Below are 24953 nucleotides of genomic sequence, written 5' to 3'. Positions count from 1 at the left end.
AAAAGGGATTGTGACGCTGCATTATGTGCGAGCTGTGTTTGGATGGATGTATGGTTGCACGTGCACACGTGAGAGCCCCCAACCTCCCACCCCTCCTGCATTTGTGAGAGAGCAAACAAAACAAACATCTTCTGCACAATTTTTTTTTTTTTGCTTTCAAAGATAGTGTAAATGTTTTCACACATCAACCATGGCTATTCTGCAAAAAAAAAAAATAAATTCCAATGTCCAGTTGCAGTAAGGTCGTTGTTTCCTGTCTTTACTGGCACATACGTCAATAGCTTGGCTGTGGTTCGTTCAACAGGGAATAAGGATGGAGATATTCTGAGTAAGGGATGTGCAAGGTTAAACAGGAAGTCATGTGAAAGAGGCATTTTGCAATAAGAGATATGAGAATGAATGTTGTAATCACATGTCTAGCATTATGCCTTTCATTTATATACTATTAAAAATAACTTTTTTTTTAATGCTGAACAATTCTCTCCAACTATTCTCCTCTTGAAGGAAAAAAAGACAATAACTTTGAATGTCTTATCTGTGGCGGATTGCTGTAGCCTATGATTTTAGAGAAGGAAATGCAGGTTTAATTCAAAATTCAGCATACACGATTTCTTGACGTTAGATTTAAGCTTCGATGGGAACAATGTGTCCTGAAATGTTTTTTAACCTTCAATTGGCTTTCAGCAGCACGGATTCCTTCCCCAACTAAAACTGCAAGCAATGGCGCCATCTAGTGGTTACACTGACCTACACATAACAAAAACAACATGCGCGGTGCATATTCAAGAGCAACAAAAGAACCTGCATTGCAAGTGCTATCGTTTAGCCTGAGCCCACACATGAAATATCTAATGATAACACACTGGTAATTCTTCATACTTCTAATACATTTATTTCTACTTAACAATGACTATCTTACCATTTTGTCAGGTAGAGTTTGTTGGCCGAAGCTTCAAATCAGCCGTCATGGTCGGCCATTTCATTGTTTTGAAGAAGTAAAATGTTGCTTTTCTCAAAGAACACGATTCCACCAAAGAATGTTGTCATCATTTCTGTTGTTCACTTTAATACATCTTTTGTTGTTCACAATCAACATCAAATAACATGGGCTCATACATGCGATATTAGTTTAGATCAAATCATTACAACAAAGCAGGAGTATATATACTATATTTAGGTAGTCCAATAAAAAGATAACTTTGCACATTATTTACAATACAAAGCGTTAGCACATTATCAGTGGTGTAAACACTACATCATAAATATATAGCACATATATTATAAATCCAACGTGAACAAGACATAAACTCTGTTATTTACATTCATTGGACCTTGTTCACAAAACATGGGCAGAGTTTTGTGCACCAATGTGAGAATGGTTTTATGAAATTCACAAATTATTTCTGTCACTCAGATGCAGCATAGGTTATACACATTATTTAAAGTCATTTAACTTATTTTCTGACTTTGCTTCATCTGATTTATCATGTAACCTGGCTCAAAGTTATTTTTTTTGTTGTTGGTTCGTTTTACATTCAGTTACACTTTTGCAGTCAGTCTCTCAGATCAGACATATGAGAAACACTTCAATACAAAGAGAGAAGTGTGGGCTATGTTCAGTATGCACAATATTATTTCTATATATGCATGTAATATTAAAGGTGCACTATGTAACTTTTATTTTTTCAGTTAATATCCAAAAACCACTAGGCCAGTGTTATATATTTTTCTAAATTGAGTACTTACAATATCCCAAATGTTTCCAACTATTTGTAACTCGTGAGAAAATTGCTCTTTTAACCACGTGTGAGGGAGTCGCCTGTCAATTACATCATATCTGCGTTATCCTCGGTTTCCGGTGTTATTTAGCAGAAACGCTTTACTCTCACTGCAGTGTGAACAAGTGTCATAGCAGCCACCGAGCGAACGCACAGAGTAACATCATAACATCATTATCAACACACTCAGATGTGTCTAATATGATAAACAGAGCTGCGTTACCTCATACTCATGACCGGAAAAGCGGAAATGGTGCAGATGACTGTGCCATAATAAAAGTCCCGCTGCTCGCGAGGCGTGTGTTCACTCATCTCATTAACACTCGCTCCAGCGGCCTTGCTCAGCTCCACAACACTCGGTCCTGCTCTTCTTCATACTACAGTAACGTTAATAATCACATCCATCAACAGGATTTCTGCCCGAGTCCTATTCCGATTCTTTTCCACCGGCTGTGAGGTGAAGACCACATGTCCCAAGTTTCTGCGCTCAAACGTGGCGTCATCAAACTACGCCTTTGTTTTGAACAGGCGACCTCTAGCGGACCGAAAAGTTACATAGTGCACCTTTAAGATCAAAATGTGCAGAATACAAAAGAGCACACTGAGCTATGTATGCTTGATTTGACTGTTCATTTCTACTGAGATCTACTGAATGAATTTTAGCATAATTTAAGCATTATCAAATTGAGCAAATAACAGCTTTATTTCCAGGATGATCATTCAAAGTCATGAGGTTATGAACCTGTAGTGTAGCAGGCTACTTTTTATGTTTTAAATGCTTATCATTGCATAATGTGTACTATGTCATGTTCTATTTAAAATAAATTAGAAGGCAGTATGCAGTATATAGGCTTCTAGGCAGCATGCACTGAGTAGTAAACTAGACTACACTGAAAACGTTCAAAATTCTCCACTTGGAGGCAGTGTTACTTCATCATGCTGCAGATGATTGAAAGTATGATTATCACGGGCCCTTCAGCTGAGCTGCTCGCTTGCAAACATTGGCTCTCTTTGAAGACAGAGTTTAGTAGCTGCTGTGTTTTCGTCTTTGACCTCGACCTGACACTGGGACTTGGTGCTCTTTCGGTTGCTGCGCCGGGGGTCGTCTCCGTGGACGCTGGTGTCGATCCGCGACAGGGTGCACATGCTGCTCTGGTTTCGTGGATGGAGACGAGTGGGACGGAGCTCTAGCTCATCGTAGCTAGATACATGGATGAAGGGACACCACCTGAAGGCCCTTTTGAAGCCGGCCCTAAACCTGGAGGTTTGGAAAAAATTATTTTCTTATTGAAATTAATATCATTAATGATATTAATATAAGTATTATAATTAATAATATTTTCACTATATAGTATATATACTTCATAATATTTTTCTGTGTATATATATACACCGATAATCCTAATATTATGTTGGCCCCCCTTTTGCTGCCCGAACAGCCCTTACCCTTCGAGGCATGGACTACACTAGACCCCTGAAGGTGTGCTGTGGTATCTGGCACCAAAGATGTTAGCAGTAGATCCTTTAAGTCCTGTAAGTTGTGAGGTGGGGCCTCCATGGATCGGACTTGTTTGTTCAGCACATCCCACAGATGCTTGACTGGATTGAGATCTGGGGAATTTGGAGGCTAAGTCAACACCTCAAACTCGTTGTGCTCCTCAAACCATTCCTGAACCATTTTTGCTTTGTGTCAGGCGCATTATCTGCTGAAAGAGCCACAGCCACCAGGGAATACCGTTTCCATGAAAGGGTGAACATGGTCTGCAACAATGCTTAGGTAGGTGGTACGTGTCAAAGTAACATCCACATGGATGGCAGGACCCAAGGTTTCCCAGCAGTACATTGCCCAAAGCATCACTGCCTCCGCCGACTCGCCTCTTCCCATAGTGCACCTGGTGCCATGTGCTCCCCAGGTAAGCGTCACACACACCCGGCCATCCACGTGATGTAAGAGAAAACGTGGTTCATCAGAGCAGGCCACCTTCTTCCATTGCTCCGTGGTCCAGTTCTGATGCTCACATGCCCACTGTTGACTCCACAGAGTAAATTTTCATGCTTCAGCCAAAATGCCAAATGTCGGTTTCAGTGGTGCCAACAGTGCAAATCTTGGGCTGTGGACAATTTGAAACATGCATTGTTCTCTGATGAGTCCACCTTCACTGTCTTTCCCACATCCATGGGAGTTACGGTGAAGTCCTGTTGGGGACTGTTGCGTGTCCAGAGTGAAGCACAGCATCAGTGATGATTTGGGCTGCAATATCATGGCATTCCCTACTGTGCATTCTGGAGGACCATATGCACCTAAAGTTCAAACATTGTACCCTGAAGGAGTTCCGTGTATCAGCATGATAATGCACCAATATACACAGCTTGTAAGAGTGGTTTGATGAAAATGAAATTGAAGTTGAACAGTCACCAAATCTATATATTTTTGAGCCACAGTGGGGAATTTTGAGGAGTGAGTCAGAAAAGGTATTCCTCCACCAGTATCACAAAGTGACCCGTTCACCGTTCTGGAAGAATTGCTCAAAATCCCTCTGGCCACTGTGAAGGATTTGTATCTGTCATTCCCAAGACAAATTGATACTGTATTGGCTGCAAAAGGAGGCCATACACCATTGTGGTCTAAAACCAGGTGGTTCAGATTCATTGTCCAACGCCTGTATATATACACACACACACAAAAGTTGCTGTTTGGATATAAATAGGCAAATGCTTAAGAGTCTATGATTGGATCATTATTGCAGGGATTATTATGTTTCTAGCATGTTATATGTTTGGCGACAGTTCTTCTAACCCTAATTGATGGAGTGTGTAGCTTTTCATTTCTTAAACCCGTCCTTCGGATGAGATGTTAAACCGAGGTCCTGACTCTCTGTGGTCATTAAAAATCCCAGGATGTCCTTCGATAAAAGAGTAGGGGTGTAACCCCGGCATCCTGGCCAAATTTGCCCATTGGCCCCTCTCCATCATGGCCTCCTTATCATACCCATATACAGATTGGCTTCATCACTCTGTCTCCTCTCCACCAATCAGCTGGTGTGTGGTGGGCGTTCTGGCGCAATATGGCTGCCGTCGCATCATCCAGGTGGATGCTGCACATTGGTGGTGGTTGAGGAGATTCCCCCTTCTATATGTAAAGCGCTTTGAGTGCCTAGGAAAGCGCTATATAAATGTAACAAATTAATTAATTACAAATTATTAAACAACCATGTAGGAAGATGCATGATGGCCATATTTCAGGATCAAACTGTGAAAGAATGGTTGTGAGGGAGCATGATGAATCATATTCGCACATGAATCAGCTCCTCTGAGTCCAGACCTTAAATTCTCTGAAAGGCTTTGGGATGTGCTGGAGGAGACTTTACAGAGAGCTGGACTCTTGCATTGACAATACAAGATCTGGACCAAAAACTGATGCACCTCTTGATGGAAATAACATTTATTGTATATGGCCATGATGTGTCCTCCTACATAGTTGTTAACACTTTCCCCGCCAAACACAGAATTTTCCGTGTTTTCACTGTTGTACGCTACGGGGCTCTATTACGCACCTTCTGAATGAGTACATAATCTCCTGATCGAAACACAGACGAGGAAGATGCAAAAAACAAGTGATCGTATGTAAGCAGATGCATATGTAAAATAACGTGATCATCAACTTTAAACAGCATATAAATCAAAACTGCCTAATGTTACTGAATGAAATGTGGACCCAGGGCGAGCTCTAGGACTGTGTAAGCATTAGCGGCATTGATGGACTCGATCTACTCCATCTGTGCTTGATCATCGCTCTGAATCTGGTCTGGATGTAGTCTTTGACAAAAATGTGATTTTCTCAGCTTTTTGTTCAAAATGTTGCTTTTTTTATGAAACTTACCTATATTTAAGTGTTGATAAAATAGGAATGCATAAAGCTAGAATAAACTTTTGTTTAAAAGAAGAGGGTCAGCTCTTTCTTTTGATATCTGGCATGCTCAGATATTCATACAACAAAATATTCTATGGGCCATTACATTTTTGTGAAAATGATCAAAAACCCTGGTGGTGGCTGGAAACTTAAAATAAAAAAAACGCTGGCGGGGAAAGAGTTAAAGAAATTAAACGCTACACACTCCATCAATTAGGGTTGTAAGAACTGTTGCCAAACATATAACATGCTAGAGACATAGAAATCACTGCATTAATGATCTTAAAGGAACACATTTGTGTTCACCCAAAAACAACATTTTTATGATTATCTGCTTACCCCCAGGGCATCCAAGATGTAGGTGTTTGTTTCTTCAGTAGAACATAAATGAAGATTTTTAACTCCAACCGTTGCAGTGTGAAAGTCGTATAATGCATGTCAATGGGGATATTTTAGAGTATGAGAGTAAAAACACATAGACATACGAATCCATATTAAACCATGCGGCTCGTGGCGACACATTGATGTCTTAAAGAGCACCTATCATGGAATTTCGAAATGTACCTTTCATGTAGTGTGTAACATAGATCTAAGTGAACAAAAACATCCTGCATAGTTTGAAATATGACAGTGCACCGTATATATAGTTATTTTCTTTCAAAAGTAAGAGTCGACTCTGAGTCATTTTTAAGAATCGTTAGAAGACCGAAGCTTTTTCTCTGACTAGATGACGTCAACTTGTCAAGTTATTTGAATACGATACGCCCACTTATTGCGCTCCAAGACGCCAGTGAAAACTAGAAAACATCATGGCGACGAGAAAGCTGTGTTCTGAAGTGCCACTCAAAAGCAAACTTTTTTCATCTGCCCAAGGATGAGCATTTGAAGACTAAGTGGCTTGAAGACAAACCATACATCGTCGCGATTGAGTGTTTATTAGTCATCAAATGTATGTTTCGCGATCTCAGGAAGCTTTTATTATGGACTTCTATTATGGCACATGGTATCTTCTTCGTCTGTCTGTACATGGACTACATGTGCACAGAGCGCCCTCCGGCTGCCAGGATGAATTGAAAACAACACATAAGAGACTCAATCGCTCATGATTAGGCTATATCTGCGCATTTTGAGGAAGTATTGAATAAAAAATACTCCTCTGTTTAGAAATTTGACACAGACATATGAGAATCTATCAATATGTCTCCTCATCTGCACACTTTTGAACTAAAAGCCCTGAGGGATGTTGATTTGTCGCGAGTCTTCGTGAGGAGAATAGAGGAGTTTTTTTATGAATGAGATCAGCTGAGGCTCATATTACAATCAAACGGTACAGACGCGGTTTTCATATTCATAACTCCTGACACATATTAACAAATTACTGTCACTATAAGACTTTGATGGGCGTTCCGTTTCCGAAAATATCTGCACAGACTAAACCAATCACAACTGACTGGGTCATCGGACCAATCACCGCAGATTAGCGTCACGTAAAGGCGGGGTTTTGAAAAGTGAATCACTAAAGGAATCATTTGAGAATCGCTGTCAAAACAGGTAAAAATAAATGCATATTATTAGAAAACTAAAGTCTTTTTTGTCATTGCATGCATGCAAAACTGTTGTTGGGGATTTCTAAAACAATATTTGGAACATTTTAAATGCCATGATAGGTGCTCTTTAAGACACGAAACGATCGGTTTCTGTGAGAAACCCAACAGTTATTTTTTTACCTCTTTTATCAGACAAATGTCATCTAGTATTCCCAGCTCCATAACTTCCGGCAAATAAGGTGAAATTACTAGCGCGATCAAAGATATATATACGTAGATGCCTCATTTGACCAATCTATGTAGGTATATCTATGATCACGGCAGTATTTTGCATGTATTTTGACCTTATTCGCCTGAAGTGATGGCGCGGGGATGGCTGAATGCAGAGCCATAGAAAAAAATTAAATAAATATGGATATTTTTCTTACACAAACGCATCGATTTGCTTCAGAAGGCCTTTATTAACACCGTGGAGCACGTTATTTGACGGACAAATGCATTTTTTATGGACTACAAAAACAGAGCAACTATTACTGCCACTATAATGCTTGGAAGAGCCAGTACATTATTATTAATATAACTCAGATTTTATTCGTCTGAAAGAAGAATGTCATTTACACCTCGGATGACTTGAGGGTGAGTAAATCATGGGCTAATTTTCATTTTTGGGTGAACTATCCCTTTAAGCATTTGCCTGTTTAAATCCAAACAGCATCTTTAATAGACATTTTTTTTTATATATTGAAAATTAAAATACAATTTTATTTGGCAGGTGAGAAGCCTCTATAGCCAGACATTTTTATACATTTTCTGCATTGGCAGATGTGACAGAGTTAATTTTGTACCCTCACTTTATAATTGTACATGAGTGTTTGATTACCTGCCGTTCAGACAGCAGTAAATAATGGGGTTGTACATGGTGGAGCTCATGGCCAGCCACAACACAGACAGATAGACCTGCTGGATGGACTTCCACTTGTTCAGCCGCTTATTCAGGCCCGTCACGATGAAATAGATGTGATAGGGCAACCAGCAGAGGGCAAAGGTCACCACCACCACGATCATCATCTTCACCACCTGAGGAGAGAGAGAAAATTATTAATAAGTCACAACAAGAAGCATATGCACGCAAAACATGAGTTTTTTTGGCTTCTCGTGTCCTGGAACAAAACAGCATCAGGGAAAGTCACGGCTCAGCTCGTGTAAGAACTCCATCTGCCGACTCAAAGCCATCTGCTGCCATTGTTCAGTGAACAAAAACTCCAACCTGAAAACAGATAATGAATGACTACAAGAAATGTGACTGATAGTGATTTGGCACCACACTGAAAGCTTCCACACCGGTCAACAGGCGTGTGAGTCAAGTTTAATTTAGAGCAGAAATTGCAGTGTGCCGAAAAGTAGTTTATAATTGCATAATTCATATGTAAATGCCACCAAAGAGCAATGTCAGAATGGAGCATATTGTTATGGTGTCCATTTGTTCTTGTTATACTGAACAGTCTCACATCTCACACAGCCGGACTTCTGCCGAGCAGCATCTGGCCCTTGTTACAGCACATTATACACCGGAATATGACCAATATGTGAAGCTACCAGTCTCAGTTTTTGTTGTTTAAAGCACTGTTTATGATATTGAAAATCTATTTGCTCAGCAGTGTTGTCTGCATATGCACTACCATTCAAAAGTTGGGGTTATTATTTTAATGTTCTGCTCACCAAGGCTGCATTTATTTGATCAAAATACAGAAATATTGTGAAATATTATTACAATTGAAAATAACTGCACTGTAAAAAAAAAACAGTTACCTGGTTCATTGAAATTAAAAATTTTAGTTAATACAATGAACATTTGAGAATCGACATCGCCCTTTATTCAAATATTATTAAAAGATGTTGTAAGCATATTGCATAATTGTGTGTTTTATTTGTAATAATGCAGTGAAACATTCCAAATTGTGCTATTTTCATGATTTGTTTTATTTATTTATGTGGTTCAGATACAATAATATTTTGAGTTTCTATTTATAAAACCAATTTCCTTCATTGTATTAACTCAAATTTTAAATTTCAATGAACTCAGCATTTTAAGGTAACCAGGTTACTTACTTTTTTAAGTTAAACCAACAATATTTTTTTACAGTGTTTTCTATGTGAATATATTGTCAAATGTGATGTATTCCTGTGATCAAAGCTGAATTTTCAGCATCATTACTCCAGTCTTCAGTGTCACATGATCCTTCAGAAATCATGATGATATGATGCTCAAGAAATATTTATGATTATTATCAATGTTGAAAACAGTTGTGCTGCTTCATATTTTTGTGGACACCATGATACATTTTTTTGGAGGATTCTTTGATAGAAATAGTTTAAAAGAATAAGTTGAATAGAAAGTATTTTGTAACATTATACATATCTTTTAAATACCCTCTCCTGCAATTCATATCTTTCCCATTTGTTTATTAAAACAAAACACTTTGCACCGCCAACGAAACTGGCACCTCCATTGTTAATGTTAAAATTGTCCAGCCATTTATTCATCGCTTTCAAAAACAACAGCCATCCTTCATTCTCCAAGACCCAGGGTCTTCTGCTCGCTTTAGTGTGTAACAACCTTTGAAAATACACTCATTAATTTGCGCATAATTTGACACGGACCTGTTGGAAAAGACAATGAAACGCCGTCCGTCATCAATCAATGAACACTTTCATTTGCACCTTGTCTGTAAAAAGGCGACAAGAGTCTTGTACCCTGAAGAGACCCCACTGTAGTAATGAGTAATGGGACGCTGTGGAGCCTTGCGAATAATTGCTGATGGACAGTTACACAAAGCAGAGAAAGGTTAGGTATGATGTAACCCTACCAGCAGACACGATGGCAGAAGTGTCGGAGAACCTGCCCTTTTTATGCCAGTTTGGATAGCTAACGTTTATTAAGGTTTCAAAGGAAGCATATAAATGGTTTTCAATCAGTGTGAAAGCACAATGTCTTTCAGCAGAGCAGGTGAACATGACCTGTCAGGAGGCTACAGATAATTTTCTACTCCATGCTGATTTTCTCACCCTATTATTACAACACCATCCATGACATTCATGAAAGCTGAAACTACAGAGTTTTACAGAGTATTAGATCTAACTTTTGTAAAAACTGACCCATTTATCATAAGTGCACATTTGAGTCACACCTACTGTAGATTGCTTTCTTTATATAGAAATTCTGTCATCATCTACAAGGTCACTCAAATCTTTTCCCCCATTTGTCCACACTTTCTGCAGTTTTGCTTGGTTTATCAAAATCAATTATGAAAAAAACTGTTATATTCATCAAAGAATCTGTCACGTTTTATCCCAGGGATGAAGAAGGTAGGCGAAGTAGACTCAAATATAAATTGATTATTGACAGGCAAAGCAATAACAACAAACACAAATGAAACATATGCTATGCACAAACAAGACCAGACAATGACTTGGTTCACCCAAAAATGAAAGTTATCCCATGATTTACTCACCCAAAAGCCATCCTAGGTGTATATGACTTTCTTCTTTATATAAGGAAAAATCCTGGCTCTTCCCAGCTTTTAATGGGAGTGAATGGTAACTGAGATTTTGAAGCCCAAAAAAGTGCATCCATCCATCATAAAAGTACGCCATATGACTCTGGTGGATTAATAAAGGCCTTCTGCATTTATGTATAAAGAAAACTATCCATATTTATAACTTTATAAATCATATGCCTTGCTTCCACAAGAGATTTCTAGGGTGTTTTGATTGTTTGTACATTGATATGTATAGTGTGTTTTGGGTGGTTTCTAGAGTGTTTTGCAAAGGCATTGCTAAATAAAAACTATCCATTTCCTTTTAGGGAAGAAATATAGAAAAATGCTCATAATCTGTGCAAATTTTTATGCTTTTAAACTTTTCCCCCCATCAAGAGTCTGAGAAAGAGTTCACACGCCCTGCGAAAATACTGGAATCCTTTCCATTACGTTCCAGCCAATCAGCACAAGAATGAATGGGCTTTGGGAAGCGAGGTTGAGTAAAGGTGAGTTAACAAGTGCTTTAATCCAACATAATCCTATGGCTGTCTCTGAAACGTTTCCATAATCTCAGCATCAGAAACAAAACTACTGGATTACATAGAAAGATCAGAGTCATTAATACGAACCATTTTTGCACAATACGAGATGAATTGTCCCAGATTTATCCCTGAGAGTATGCAAGCGTGTGTCTGAACGCTGCGGCTCACAAAAAGCCCAGATCTGACCGGCGAGATAAACCAGACATGACCTTAATCTGAGGAAAAATCTCAAATGGATATAACAATACAGCGAGATACCCAGTACAGGTAACAATAAATACATAGATTAATTCCTATGGTTTCAAATGCATGGGTTCATTTTTTAAAAACTGCCCTCATTCGGACAGTCCTTCTGAGGACAGAGAGATTATATGAGAGAGAACATGCATCTCATGAATAATTTCACTTTGAAAGATTTGAAAAGACTTATTTTGGTTACACTTTATTTCGAAAGGCCATTTTAGACATTCCACTAACTTTGCAACTACATGTCAACTAAGGCCCTGTTTCCAGCTGGTATTAAGATGCGTTTTGGTCGCTCGTATCACAAGTAGACGATGGAAACACATTCCCGTTTAAACCTGGTGTTTTAAATGTACTGTAAACGTATGGTCTTTTTCAGATTTTTTTAACTAAAAGACGAAATAAACTCACGCAATCTAGGGATGCACCGACATTAACATTTTTGGCCGATAACTGATTTATTCTTTATATATGAAAGCTGATAACCGATATATTGGCCGTAAAATCTAAATCCAAATTTTTATATAATTTTTGAGAGCCTGATTACAAAAACAAAAGTCTTTTTGAAGCGATTTCAATCATATTTCAAGCAATTCAAAACCATCATCATGGCGAACAGTGCGCATCTGAAGTGTCTCAGCTGATAGAAATAATACATTTATCGGCTTTAATATGTCGACCAAATTTTCTTATCGCCCCGATAATAAATCAACATAAATCGCCCGATACCGATATGCTGCCCGATAAATTGTGCATCCCTAGAATTTACATATGAACACGAAAGAAGATGACAGGAAAACATCACTCTAAAAAAAATGGTGCTATATGGCACGAAAAGTGGTTCTTGTCTCGTAATCATAGGGGAACCACTTTTGGTGCCATATAGCACCATATCTTAACAGGTTCTGTATATGGTAGCAGTGCTATATAGCACCTCAAGCTTGGTACATAGTCTTCAAGAACAAAGAAATTTGTTCGTTTTCTCGAGGTGGCAAGAATAAGAACAAAGTTTGTTCTGGCCAGTACATTCCACACTTCAAGAGAAAAGCAGGTGCCGAATGTCTCCGTTTCTCCGCATTAACCCCGCCCACTTTAAAATTCTAACCAATCACACAATAGTTCACGGACACCCAGAAAAAAGTTCTGCTTAGACGATGCGTCGAGAACAAGCTGCGAGAACTCCCAAACCAGGGCAGCCCTGGGAGCGAGAAATTTTTTCTCTGTTCTTGCGGAGTATGTAGTGGCCTTCAGTCATCCCAAAGAACCGGTGAAGAACCACTGAAGCACCAAGATTTGGTGCTATACAGCAATTAAAGTGGTTCCCCTATGATTACCAGCCAAAGAACCACTTTTAGTGCAATATAGCACCATTTTTTGCACAGAGAGCATCAGCTTTAGTTTCTGCTCTTACAACCGCGAGACCAGCCGAACGTTGTGAGTGTGTGTTAGAAATCAGGAATGGTGAGAGAACATTGAGCTTTGTACGTTTTCCATCTTCAAACCAAACTTGGGTCTTCAGCCGACAAAGTTTAACTCCGTCTGGCTAGTGCTTTTCCCATAATTTTTCCGCATTAGCTCAGTAGGCGGAGAGAAGGCGGCTTCTTTTGTGGCTGTTCTAACACATTCGACCACATGAGCGTTTACACTACGAAATGTGTTTTCAACTACCTCTGGAAGCAACCCATTCTCACTCCCAAGGCATCAAAATCCGAAGCATGGTCAAGTGCCTTCAGCGTCCCAACGAAGACGCTAAAGTCACCCCTAGGCATCACAATATCGACGCGCTGAGTGCTCCATTCATTTCAGTTGTTTACCCAATGCGTCAGATCAAGACACATTTTATTATTTGCATTTGTAAAAGCAGACATGATTTTATTCATATTTAAAGGTTACTTTTATATTTTGGAGCAGCTAACCCAACTCCTACCCTAAACCTACCCACTCCTAAACAATATAAAACACATAACAGGCAAATACAAGTACAGTCACATCTATTTATTGCAAAAACTGACCAAAAACAGTATAAAAGTATTAACTCATGTTGCATTCCAAGTCTTCCGAAGTCACACGATGTCTTTATGTAAAGAACAGAATTGATCTTAATGTTTTAATCGCTGAGATGATTATCCCCCGCCGCTCCATTAACGCACTCATTCATATCTCATTCAAATAATACACACGATGCTTTAGCACGACGCAATCTGTCACAAGACACACGAGAGCCAATGGCATTTTACAATCAAAGCTGACGTAATGACGCAATTGGTCACGAGACATACGAGAGCCAATGCAATTTCACTATGAAAACTGACGTAACGGGCGGTAATATTTGAAATTGAATGTGTTCATGATCTTCTGCGGATGGAGACGCTGATCGCTTTTGGGGATTTCCTTCACACGAATCAATCGCTTGGCCTCGGAATATTTGTACTTTTTGATTAAATTGTGCATGCAGTCGCATCTGCCTGTTATATCTGTGTTTTATATACCACACAAATGGGTAGGCTTAGGGATGGAATGGGGTTGGGTAACATGTTAAAACGCGTCTAGATAGGGTAAATAAAATTATGCTGGCTGATTAAATTGAGAATCACACTCCAACATGTCATAATGACGAAATCATAACCCAATATATGATCATCATTACGATAACGTCCCCATGCCCAACGCGTCTGTGTATGACGCCAAAGGTTTCTCATTGAAATTAATGGAGCACTCAGCGCGTCGATATAGTGACGCCTAGTGACATATGAGTGAGAACGGGTTGCTGGGAGTGGTCAAAAGTGGACAAGCTCAAAACGTTTTAGACGCTGTTTACACCTGTATTTAGCATCATCCACTTGTGATCCAATTGAGCAAAATGCATCTTAATACCAGGTGTAAACAGGGCCTAACTCTCATTATAGTATTAGTAGACTGTTAGGTTAGGGTTAGGAGAATAAAATGACAGTTGCAAAGTTACTTATAGTCAGTAGAATGTCTGTTGGGGACGATCAAAATAAAGCGTTAGCAGTCTACTAACACTCATTCGTCAAAATATGTTTGTTTCTATGTTCTGCAGAAGACAGAAAGTAATACAGGTTTGGAAATACACGAGGGAATGAGTAAATGATGAACTGGCTTCAGTTTTGATCTTCTAGTGCAATGTATGCAGTTCCAAACTCAGACCTTTTGACCAAAACTGTGGAACAAATTTGACATCCTCTTACCTTCCTTTTAGCACGCAGTTGTCCAACATAATTGTCCGATGAATCTCCAGGGATCTCTCCTCCCCAAAGCGTCACCCCGACTATAGTGTAGGTGATACCCATCACCACTAGGGGAAGCATGTACACCAGCACCGTTACTATGATATGATACCTGCACAGGTGAGAGGACAGGAAGCCGTTGAGAAAAACAAGTGGCTTTTATGTAGCTCACCAAATGATAAAACTAAGTACCTAATGCTCAAGGTTGGATATTTAGACAATAAATTTAGATTGCGAGTCAGAACGCCTGGTAAATAGGTAATGTGTTTGGTTTTTAGTGTTTCTCGCCTCACTGGCAGATGGCACTTAGTGTAAAGACAGCAGGAAATGTAAAGCCAGAAAGAGCTTTACCAATATTTGAGGAGTGGAGTGCAGGCTGTACAGAAATTACAATCAAGCAGAAGAAAAGCCAATCAGGCATTGCCAAATCATCATCTTGTGGGAAACATGCATCTGGATTCTAAGGCAGAATCCTGAGTGAAATTGACTTCATTAGTGACTGATTTGGAACGTCTGTTTGGAACAAAATAAATCTCTTACATGAACGAGTCCTCAGCAGATCTTGGCCAGGCAACGTAGCAGACGGTTCTGCGAGGCATAGTTCTCGTGGTAGAGTAGAAACAGAGCGGGAAAGCCAAAATCACCGCCAGGGCCCAAATACAGAGAATCACCACTTTTGTAGCGGTAGCTGACAGACGAGGCTTCAGAGGGTGAATTATGGCCATGTACCTGCACAAAAAAAACATTAATTTCAATGTCTATTTACATTAAGTGCAAATAGCCAGCCTTGTTAGCAGAAGCTATTTACACTAACTCCGCACACTGATGTCTGGTTGGGCCAGACAAAATTACAGAAGATGCTTGTTAAAGGCAGCAATAGTGTAGGGGTGAGGCACGTGGCAGAACACTCTCAGAAAAAAAAGGCACAGTGGAGGTACAATTTTGTTCCTTGGGGAACAAAATGTTTAACTGTACCTTTAAAGGTGCACAATTGGTCTTTAGGGTACAATTACACCATTGTTTTCCTCTACTTAGAGCAGGGGTAGACAAGTTCAGTCCTAGAGAGTCACTGTCCTACAGAGTTTGCCTCCAACCCTGAGAGACATCTATAGAAGCTCTTATTGAGAATTAACAGAGGTTTAGATGTTCATGTTTTATTGGAAAAGTTTGGTCGCCATTATGGTGATTAATGTTTCATTTAGTTGGGCAGTTTGACTCTTGGCTTTTTATGTGAGTTTGTGGTTTTTGATAGATTGTTAACAAAGCACATAATCTGTTCAAATCAAAAGAAGCCATGAACAAAAATTATCATGAAAAAAAAATGTTTGACTAAACTCGTCACTGACTAAAAATATGAATAAATAATATTCATCAACAATACTTTCTTGCCACAAATCAGACATTCTGAATTCTGATTTTTAAATACATCAAAGAATATCAAGAATCAACATATGAATCTCAACAATGGTGACATACTTAATGCTGCAATGCATGCTGGGAGCCATGAGTTTTATACTGTGGTGGCTTAGTAGGGTTGGAGCTAAACTCTGCAGGACATCAGCTCTCTAGGACCGAACTTACCTACTCCTGACTTAGAGGTACAAAAACGTACCCTTAAGGGTCCCACCCCAGTGACGGCCACTTGTACCTTAAAAGGTACAATTTTGTACTCTTTTTTTGAGAGTGATGTTTTCACGCAAATCAAACCGAGTTCGAATCCGCCTTTTGCCAAACTCGCTCTTCTCCCTTTTCCCATCACATATCAGATCAGAATAAAAATGAATAAATTATTAGAAAAGTGGAAAGTGTATAATGTGTGTTAAATAATAAAGTGTTTAGGGTTAGGGGTAGGTGTATAGGGAGGGTTTATTGTCCCAATAAGGCTGCATCCATTTAATTATTTTAATAAATATAATAATTTACATGCATTGGTCAATTTTGAGATTTTGGGCTATTTTGCTTTTCATGTGTTGTTTCAGACTAGCGGAAATAAAACATGAAAAATACAATTTAAAGAGATCATTTTATTGCACTTTTTTTGCATAGCTTTTCTCAAAATGTCAGAAATCTCAATTTCAGCAACACTTAAATACACAAGTTTTTTCAGATTTATATCTATATTTTGAAGGTTTTTACAGAGTGGTTTGTTCATATATTTGCCTGATTTTCGAAGTTTATTCCTAAAACATGGTGTTTTTTTTCTGGCTGTTGACAGTATTTTAAGATTTAAAGACATTAATCAGGGTAGTGGCATATATAATTTTTGTCTGGAATGAAATGAAAGGAATGAAAACGAGGCTCAAAGGCACTGAAGTACAGTGCTTTCAATGGATTGTACTGAACTGATGTTCAGCTGACAAACATTTTTCCAAAAAAATAAACTTGCGGTATGCAAAAACTCCATAAAAAGCTTCAAAAATTGCGAGTTGTGAGAATTATGTGATCTAGGACCTTTATACAGTGCGTGCCATTGTAAAGCCTGTACGTCTATCCCTCACAGACTCATTTTCATCTGTGCTAAATTCAATATGGCGTCTAACCTGAGTAATGAAAAGAGGTATGCAAAATCCGCAAAATCTCCTCTGTTATATGTCAACAAAATGAGACCAGAATGTCCTGGAAAGGTATGCAGATGAGTGCATGTTTCATTAAATAATCGTAATTTGCATACTTAAGCATAACGTTTTTGAAAACTTGTAATACAATATTTTTCTTTGCAATTCTGAATGTAATCAATCAACTGGGAAAGTATGATGACATGTTAGTTAAAAATGTTCCATATTCACCTGTGGTTTCTTGCCTTAAATCTACCATGCAATAAAATATTTTTTATGGAATATTGCAGTATTTATTTTCAATGATCTATCTGTGCACACAATGTGCCTCATAATCTTTAATCAAAATAACTTCCTCCCTCTTGCAGCTCATCTCTTCTCTTCTCCGATGATGCGTTTACTGCTGAGGGCGGAGCAACCTGTCACTCAAGAGATCGACCAATAGCAAACCACAACCATGCAATCAATCCCAGTGGACAAAATCAAGCCCCGTCCGACATTTGTTCTTGTTCGAGAAGCCGCTTCACTCGGATATACATCACAACAGGGAAGAAAAGACTTGCAACTTCAGTTCCACGACTTTAAACTTAAAATAGTCAAGAAAAGATAACACATAAGCCTGCTTCATGCTGTTTGACTTCATTATAATTCTCTCTAATGAAATGCACGTTTGTTTGTGACGTTTATGGGTAATTCATCTTGAAAAAATGAAATGAAATGTACTTATTTGAATGGCACACGACCCTTTGGATAACCTTTCGATAATAGGAACTATAAGGCGAGCAGGCATATGGACATGAACAATCGCGCATGCCGAAAGATTACATAGAGTTGAGATGAACTGATGTTCTCTGGCTCCTACACAGCCACAGACTGAGCGTGTAATCTTTTAATGAAGGAAAAGCCCCCTATGCTCTGGATCATGCAGATCAGTATCAAAGATCTCATCTCGTTAGATGCGTTCATGACTAATGGGATGCTATGAATGTTGCTTGCACAAGGTTATGCACATTATTGTATCAGCTCTGCATAATTCTGTAAATGAACTGGTGGTCTTTAAAAACCTGTTCCTCTCTTTGTGCTGAGAGCACAGGGTTCTCACACCTTTTTCCCTGGACTTTTCTAGTCTTTAATGATTACTTGATACAAACTCCTTTTAAAAAAGACACTAAGCAGGCTGATGTCAGGTAAAATGCATGGACCAGATTGGTTGGGTTCACTCAAATAAATGATTCAAGCCCTTCATAGATGTGACACATTTAAATTCTGTTCACTTTACTTAAACATATCTAATTTTGTCACAACTTAATTTAATTGTGTTCAATCAACCTAATATTTTTAAAACTGAAGTTTACTTAATTCAGTTGTGTTAAAACTACATTAAATATTTGTGTTGACATAACTAACTGGGCAGTTCCCAGCATGCTTTGCAAGGGACTCCATTAGGAGAGTAAATTTAGGGATTAGAGTGTTATTTATATGTTTTTCTGTAAAGGGAATGATGTTGTTAGTAATGTTAGTGTTTAATGTTCAGTTATGTTGGACATTTAGAGAGGTTTCTGTAATGTTTTTTTAATTTTGTGGTTACCGTTATTCTGAAGAGTGGCACTCAGTGATCTATGCTAATGTCAAACCTCTTTTCTTATATATTCATTATATACATTGTGTATGATGATGAATGAAACTGCTTATAATTGATTTTCCAATTAATTTTTTTAATATAAGTTTGACAAGAAAAAAAAGTAGTGTTATGCGTATATAAATATCAATTAAACTATTAGATAAAATTGAGTTGGACCAACTCAATTACATTTCATTGTATGAATTAGTTTTTTATGAGTTGGGGTTACACATATTTATTGGATGGAAAACCTGCCCTCAGGTAAATTGAGTTTGTCCAATGAGTTATTTTTTTGAGTGTGCATGTTCATTTAACTTAACCGATTTAAGTTACAGGGAAGCAATTCCCCTGATTTAGTTCAACATTACTATTTCACATAGATTCTTCCCCATTCAGTTGTGTTGTCCCAACACAAGGAGTTTACATTAGAACAATTCCATTCATGTTAATAAAAAGCAATTTGCTTGTGTGGACACTGTCCATAATTAAATTAAGTAAGTTTAAAGAATCATTTTTTTGAGAGTTGTCTAGTTCTAAGATTCAATATCCAATCATTGTAAACTACTCAACACTTGACATGTAACTGATTTGATTACCATTTTTGTAATTTAATTATGAAAATAACAATATATTGACTATTTCTATATAATAAATAATGCTAAATAATCATATCTTCTAACAAGCTCACTTTAGAGCATTTTCAAGCCTTAAATATTTCAGTTTTTGTTGCACCCATAACATAATCTCAATCTCTCTCCCAGACATTTATTATAATTCCATGTTATAAATTCAATTAGAGTTTTTGTACAGAATGACTGGACCTGAATACAGTAGTATTTTACAGTGCTCGGGTTATTTTTAACAAAAGGATAGAAGAAACATGAATAAACAGAAAGAGCAGTATAGAAAAAGAACCTTTAGCATTTACTATAGAGCCTTTCCATTCCACAAAAGGTCCTTTATAGTGGAAACAAAGTTCTTCACACTAAGAAAAAAAAAATGGAACCAAAAATGGTTCTTTATGGCATCACGGCAATCCCTATCGACCGCCCACCCTCACCCGCAACAACATTTGGAACTGTAGAGGATTTACAAAGACATTTCGATTACTTCATAAAGATTCTCGTTTCCTTGACTTCTGAAAATCCCAATTTTCTTGGGATCCCTGAATGAAATGTGTGCGAATGATCAGAATACATCCTAATTGATCATAAACAGTCTTACCTGTCGACTGCAATCGCTGTCATGGAGTAAATGCTGGCAAACACGGCGGTCACGGGAAAGAAGTTGTGGAACTTGCAGTACACCTCTCCAAAGTACCACTCTCCGTGCGTGGCGTAAATGAAGTTAATGAGCGTGTTGAACGCGGCCATCGAGGCGTCGGAAAACGCCAGGTTGAGCAAGAAATAGTTGGTAACGGTGCGCATCCGTTTATGGGCCAAAATGATCCATATAACGATGAGGTTTCCGAACACGGCGACCGCGAGCACGGAGCTGTACGCGACCGACCAGACCGCGACACGCCACGGCGGCTGCACGAACTGATTCGTGAAATTACGCGTTACGTTTGAGCCGTTCTGAGGACCAGCCATGATAAACTTATTGCGATATCCTTCTTAAACAGTTTGTCTGAGGTCTGAGCTGAGGCATGTATTTATTCCTCTATGGAGTCACGTATGAATATGGCGCGTCCTCGTGCGCATCCTCCTGCACTCCATCCAAAGTGTCCAAAATAGCGGTGACGCGCAGTCATGTCTCATATGACAGACGTCTGGAGATGCTGCTGCTCGTGCCACATGTTGCCGCTCAAATGAATAGAGAGAAATGCAAAAGTGGAATAGTTTTAATAGATTTGGAACTGCTATGAGGTTTGCGATGCCACAGCCTTCCGTGTAAAAAAACTATTTTAAATATGACTTTGAACAAAATGAGGCATTGCATTTCACTTCAGCAGCGAATTTACATAACATATACATTGATATGTGTTACCTGCAATTTAAGTAAAAAAAATTATATGGTCATGCTGGATCCAGTTCAAAGGTGGTCTACTGGCTCTAAGGACCATAAATGACCAACTTGGTCCTACTAGAAACCATGTAAAACCAGCTGTGGTTAGAAAGGTGACATCTAACCCTATCTACCTAAAAAAAAAAGTCAGTACCCAGTTACCATATTTTTACTAAAATTATAAATAGTATTTTTAGTAAAATAGCTACATACAGTATTTTAGTGGAAATATTGTTTCCATAAAGACAAGTAACAAAAATGTCTTAACAAACTCATAGAATTTCACATATTAACAAGACATCGAAATACAAAGTTATATATTGGTTTGGGTCTTGAAATAAGCATATAAAAGCAAATATAGTTTTATTGTAACGATTAGCATTGCTATTGACCACCACAAAACGAGTTGCCTATAATGTTTATTTCACTTTCACATAAACAACTTTTCAAAGCAGCTTTACAGGAAAGTATTCTTTAGTTGTGAATGAGCCAAGTGTAAGTATGGCTTACACATTTACACATTTATGCATTTAGCAGACGCTTTTATCCAAAGCGACTTACAACTTGGGGGTACAATAAGCGATTGGTCATGAAGAGTCAAGTGAGCGCAACAAGTGTTTTTATTTTTTTATTTTTTTTATGAGGTTAAGTGCTCACGGAAGAGATGAGTTTTTAGTTGACTTTTGAATGTTGTCAACGAATCAGCATTTCGGATGGCGGTGGGAAGATCAATCCACCAGCTGGGAACATTAAATGAAAATGTTCTGGAAAGGGATTTTTTGCCTCTTTGTGATGGTACCACAAGCCTTCGCTCCTTAGCTGAACGAAGGCTTCTGGTGGGGGTGTGGATTTGTAGAATCGAGTCAAAGTATGCAGGAGCTGAGCGCTTGGTGGATCTGTAGGCAAGCGTCAGCACCTTAAACTTGATGCGAGCAGCGAGTGGTAGCCAGTGCAGAGAGATGAAGAGTGGTGTGACGTGGGTCCTTTTGGGCTCGTTGAAGACCAGACATGCCGTTGCATTCTGGATCATTTGAAGTGTTTGGATCGCACAAGAGGGGAGTCCAGCCAGAAGCGCATTGCAGTAGTTAAGTCTAGAAATAACCAGGGCCTGGACAAGAAGCTGCGTTGAGTGCTCTGTTAGGAACGGTCTGATCTTCCTGATGTTGTAGAGCGCAAACCTGCACGAGCGAGCTGTCTTAGCAATGTGTTCTCTGAAGGACAACTGGTCATCAAATGTAACTTCAAGATTTCTGACTGATTTTGAAGGGGAAATCAGGGATGTACCTAACTGGATGGTGAAGTAATGTTGCATAGTGGGACTGGCAGGGAAGATGAGGAACTCAGTCTTTGCCAGGTTGAGCTGTAGGTGATTTTTACTCATCCATGGAGAGCTGTCAGCCAGACAGCTGGAGATTCTTGCAGCTACTGTGGGGTCATCTGGTTGGAATGAAAGGTAGAGCTGAGTGTCATCAGCATAGCAGTGGTATGAGATGCCATGTGCCTGAATGATGGGACCCAATGAAGTAGTGTAAATGGAGAAAAGGAGAGGTCCAAGCCCTGAGCCCTGAGGAACCCCCGTGGTCAGTGGATGTGCTTGGGATTCCTCTCCTCTTCAGGCAACCTTGAAGGACCTACCTGTGAGATAAGACTCAAACCAATGGAGTGGAGTCCCTGTGATGCCCAGTGATGAGAGGGTGGACAGAAGAATCTGATGATTGACCGTGTCGAAGGCAGCAGATAGACCAAGGAGGACGAGGACTGATGATTTGGCTTTATCGTTTTATTTGACGAACATATTTAATTTAAGCTTTTATTCACATTTAAACATTGATTAATCCTCATTGGTTCTTGCTGAAGCTCAAACGTGCTGCGTAACAAAAGAATGAACCTCATTGGTTCTTGCTGAAGCTCAAATGTGCTGTGTAACATGAGAATGAACCTCATTGGTTCTTGCTGAAGCTCAAACATGCTGCGTAACACAAGAATGAACCTCATTGGTTCTTGCTGAAGCTCAAATGTGCTGCGTAACACTAGAATGAACCTCATTGGTTCTTGCTGAAGCTCAAACGTGCTGTGTAACACGAGAATGAACCTCATTGGTTCTTGCTGAAGCTCAAACATGCTGCGTAACACAAGAATGAACCTCATTGGTTCTTGCTGAAGCTCAAATGTGCTGTGTAACACAAGAATGAACCTCATTGGTTCTTGCTGAAGCTCAAATGTGCTGCGTAACACAAGAATGAACCTCATTGGTTCTTGCAGAAGCTCAATCGGGCTGCGTAACACAAGAATGAACCTCATTGGTTCTTGCAAAAGCTCAAATGTGCTGCATAACACGAGAATTAACCTCATTGGTTCTTGCTGAAGCTCAAACGGGCTGCGTAACACAAGAATGAACCTCATTGGTTCTCACAGAAGATCAAACGTGCTGCATAACACAAGAATGAACCTCATTGGTTCTTGCAAAAGCTCAAATGTGCTGCATAACACAAGAATGAACCTCATTGGTTCTTGCAGAAGCTCAATCGGGCTGCGTAACACAAGAATGAACCTCATTGGTTCTCACAGAAGATCAAACGTGCTGCATAACACAAGAATTAACCTCATTGGTTCTTGCTGAAGCTCAAACGGGCTGCGTAACACAAGAATGAACCTCATTGGTTCTTGCTGAAGCTCAAATGTGCTGCGTAACACTAGAATGAACCTCATTGGTTCTTGCTGAAGCTCAAACGTGCTGTGTAACATGAGAATGAACCTCATTGGTTCTTGCTGAAGCTCAAACGTGCTGTGTAACATGAGAATGAACCTCATTGGTTCTCGCTGAAGCTCAAATGTGCTGCGCAACACGAGAATGAATCTCATTGGTTCTTGCAGAAGATCAAACGTGCTGCATAACACAAGAATGAACCTCATTGGTTCTTGCTGAAGCTCAAATGTGCTGCGTAACACTAGAATGAACCTCATTGGTTCTTGCTGAAGCTCAAACGTGCAGCGTAACACGAGAATGAACCTCATTGGTTCTGGCTGAAGCTCAAACGGGCAGCGTAACACGAGAATGAACCTCATTGGTTCTCTCAGAAGATCTAAGGTGCTGCGTAACACGAGAATGAACCTCATTGGTTCTCTCAGAAGATCTAAGGTGCTGCGTAACACGAGAATGAACCTCATTGGTTCTCTCAGAAGATCTAAGGTGCTGCGTAACACAAGAATGAACTTCATTGGTTCTTGCTGAAGCTCAAACGTGCTGCGTAACACGAGAATGAACCTCATTGGTTCTGGCTGAAGCTCAAACGTGCAGCGTAACACGAGAATGAACCTCATTGGTTCTCTCAGAAGTTCAAATGTGCTGCGTAACACGAGAATGAACCTCATTGGTTCTTGCTGAAGCTCAAACGGGCTGCGTAACATGAGAATGAACCTCATTGGTTCTTGCTGAAGCTCAAACGTGCAGCGTAAAACGAGAATGAACCTCATTGGTTCTCTCAGAAGTTCAAATGTGCTGCGTAACACAAGAATGAACCTCATTGGTTCTCACAGAAGATCAAAATGCATAACACGAGAATGAACCTCATTGGTTCTCTCAGAAGTTCAAACGTGCTGAGTAACACAAACATGAACCTCATTGGTTCTTGCTGAAGCTCAAATGTGCTGCGTAACACTAGAATGAACCTCATTGGTTCTTGCTGAAGCTCAAACGTGCTGTGTAACATGAGAATGATCCTCATTGGTTCTCGCTGAAGCTCAAATGTGCTGCGTAACACGAGAATGAACCTCATTGGTTTTTGCTGAAGCTCAAATGTGCTGCGTAACACGAGAATGAACCTCATTGGTTCTTGCAAAAGCTCAAATGTGCTGCGTAACACAAGAATTAACCTCATTGGTTCTTGCTGAAGCTCAAACGTGCAGCGTAACACGAGAATTAACCTCATTGGTTCTCACAGAAGATCAAAATGCATAACACGA

General features: G+C 39.2%; 1 protein-coding gene across 1 annotated transcript; it reads right to left on the bottom strand.

Annotated features, from left to right (window-relative positions):
- Positions 1-1042: 1042 nt before the first annotated feature.
- tacr3l (tachykinin receptor 3-like) lies at positions 1043-20708 on the bottom strand. Its single transcript, XM_079812117.1, has 5 exons — positions 20208-20708; positions 15348-15536; positions 14769-14919; positions 8116-8312; positions 1043-3036 (listed from the first exon to the last, which is right to left on the bottom strand). The coding sequence occupies exons 1-5, from the start codon at positions 20573-20575 to the stop codon at positions 2754-2756; spliced, it is 1188 nt and encodes a 395-aa protein (XP_079668243.1). The 5' UTR covers positions 20576-20708; the 3' UTR covers positions 1043-2753.
- Positions 20709-24953: the final 4245 nt, after the last annotated feature.

The sequence above is a fragment of the Gobio gobio genome, assembly GCF_949357685.1.
Source record: "Gobio gobio genome assembly, chromosome: 3".
Classification (NCBI taxonomy): Eukaryota; Metazoa; Chordata; class Actinopteri; order Cypriniformes; family Gobionidae; genus Gobio; species Gobio gobio.
This window is presented reverse-complemented; position numbering and strand designations above follow the sequence as displayed.

What these genes read in the sequence shown, in the direction of transcription:
- tacr3l (XM_079812117.1), bottom strand. Translation starts at nt 20,575, where the DNA reads ATGGCTGGTCCTCAGAACGGCTCAAACGTAACGCGTAATTTCACGAAT. An exon ending in AACTGCGTGCTAAAAGGAAG is followed by an intron (nt 8,313 to 14,768) that starts GTAAGAGGATGT and finishes CTCTCTCCTCAG; the next exon opens with GTGGTGAAGATGATGATCGT. An exon ending in TACTGCTGTCTGAACGGCAG is followed by an intron (nt 3,037 to 8,115) that starts GTAATCAAACAC and finishes CCAAACCTCCAG; the next exon opens with GTTTAGGGCCGGCTTCAAAA.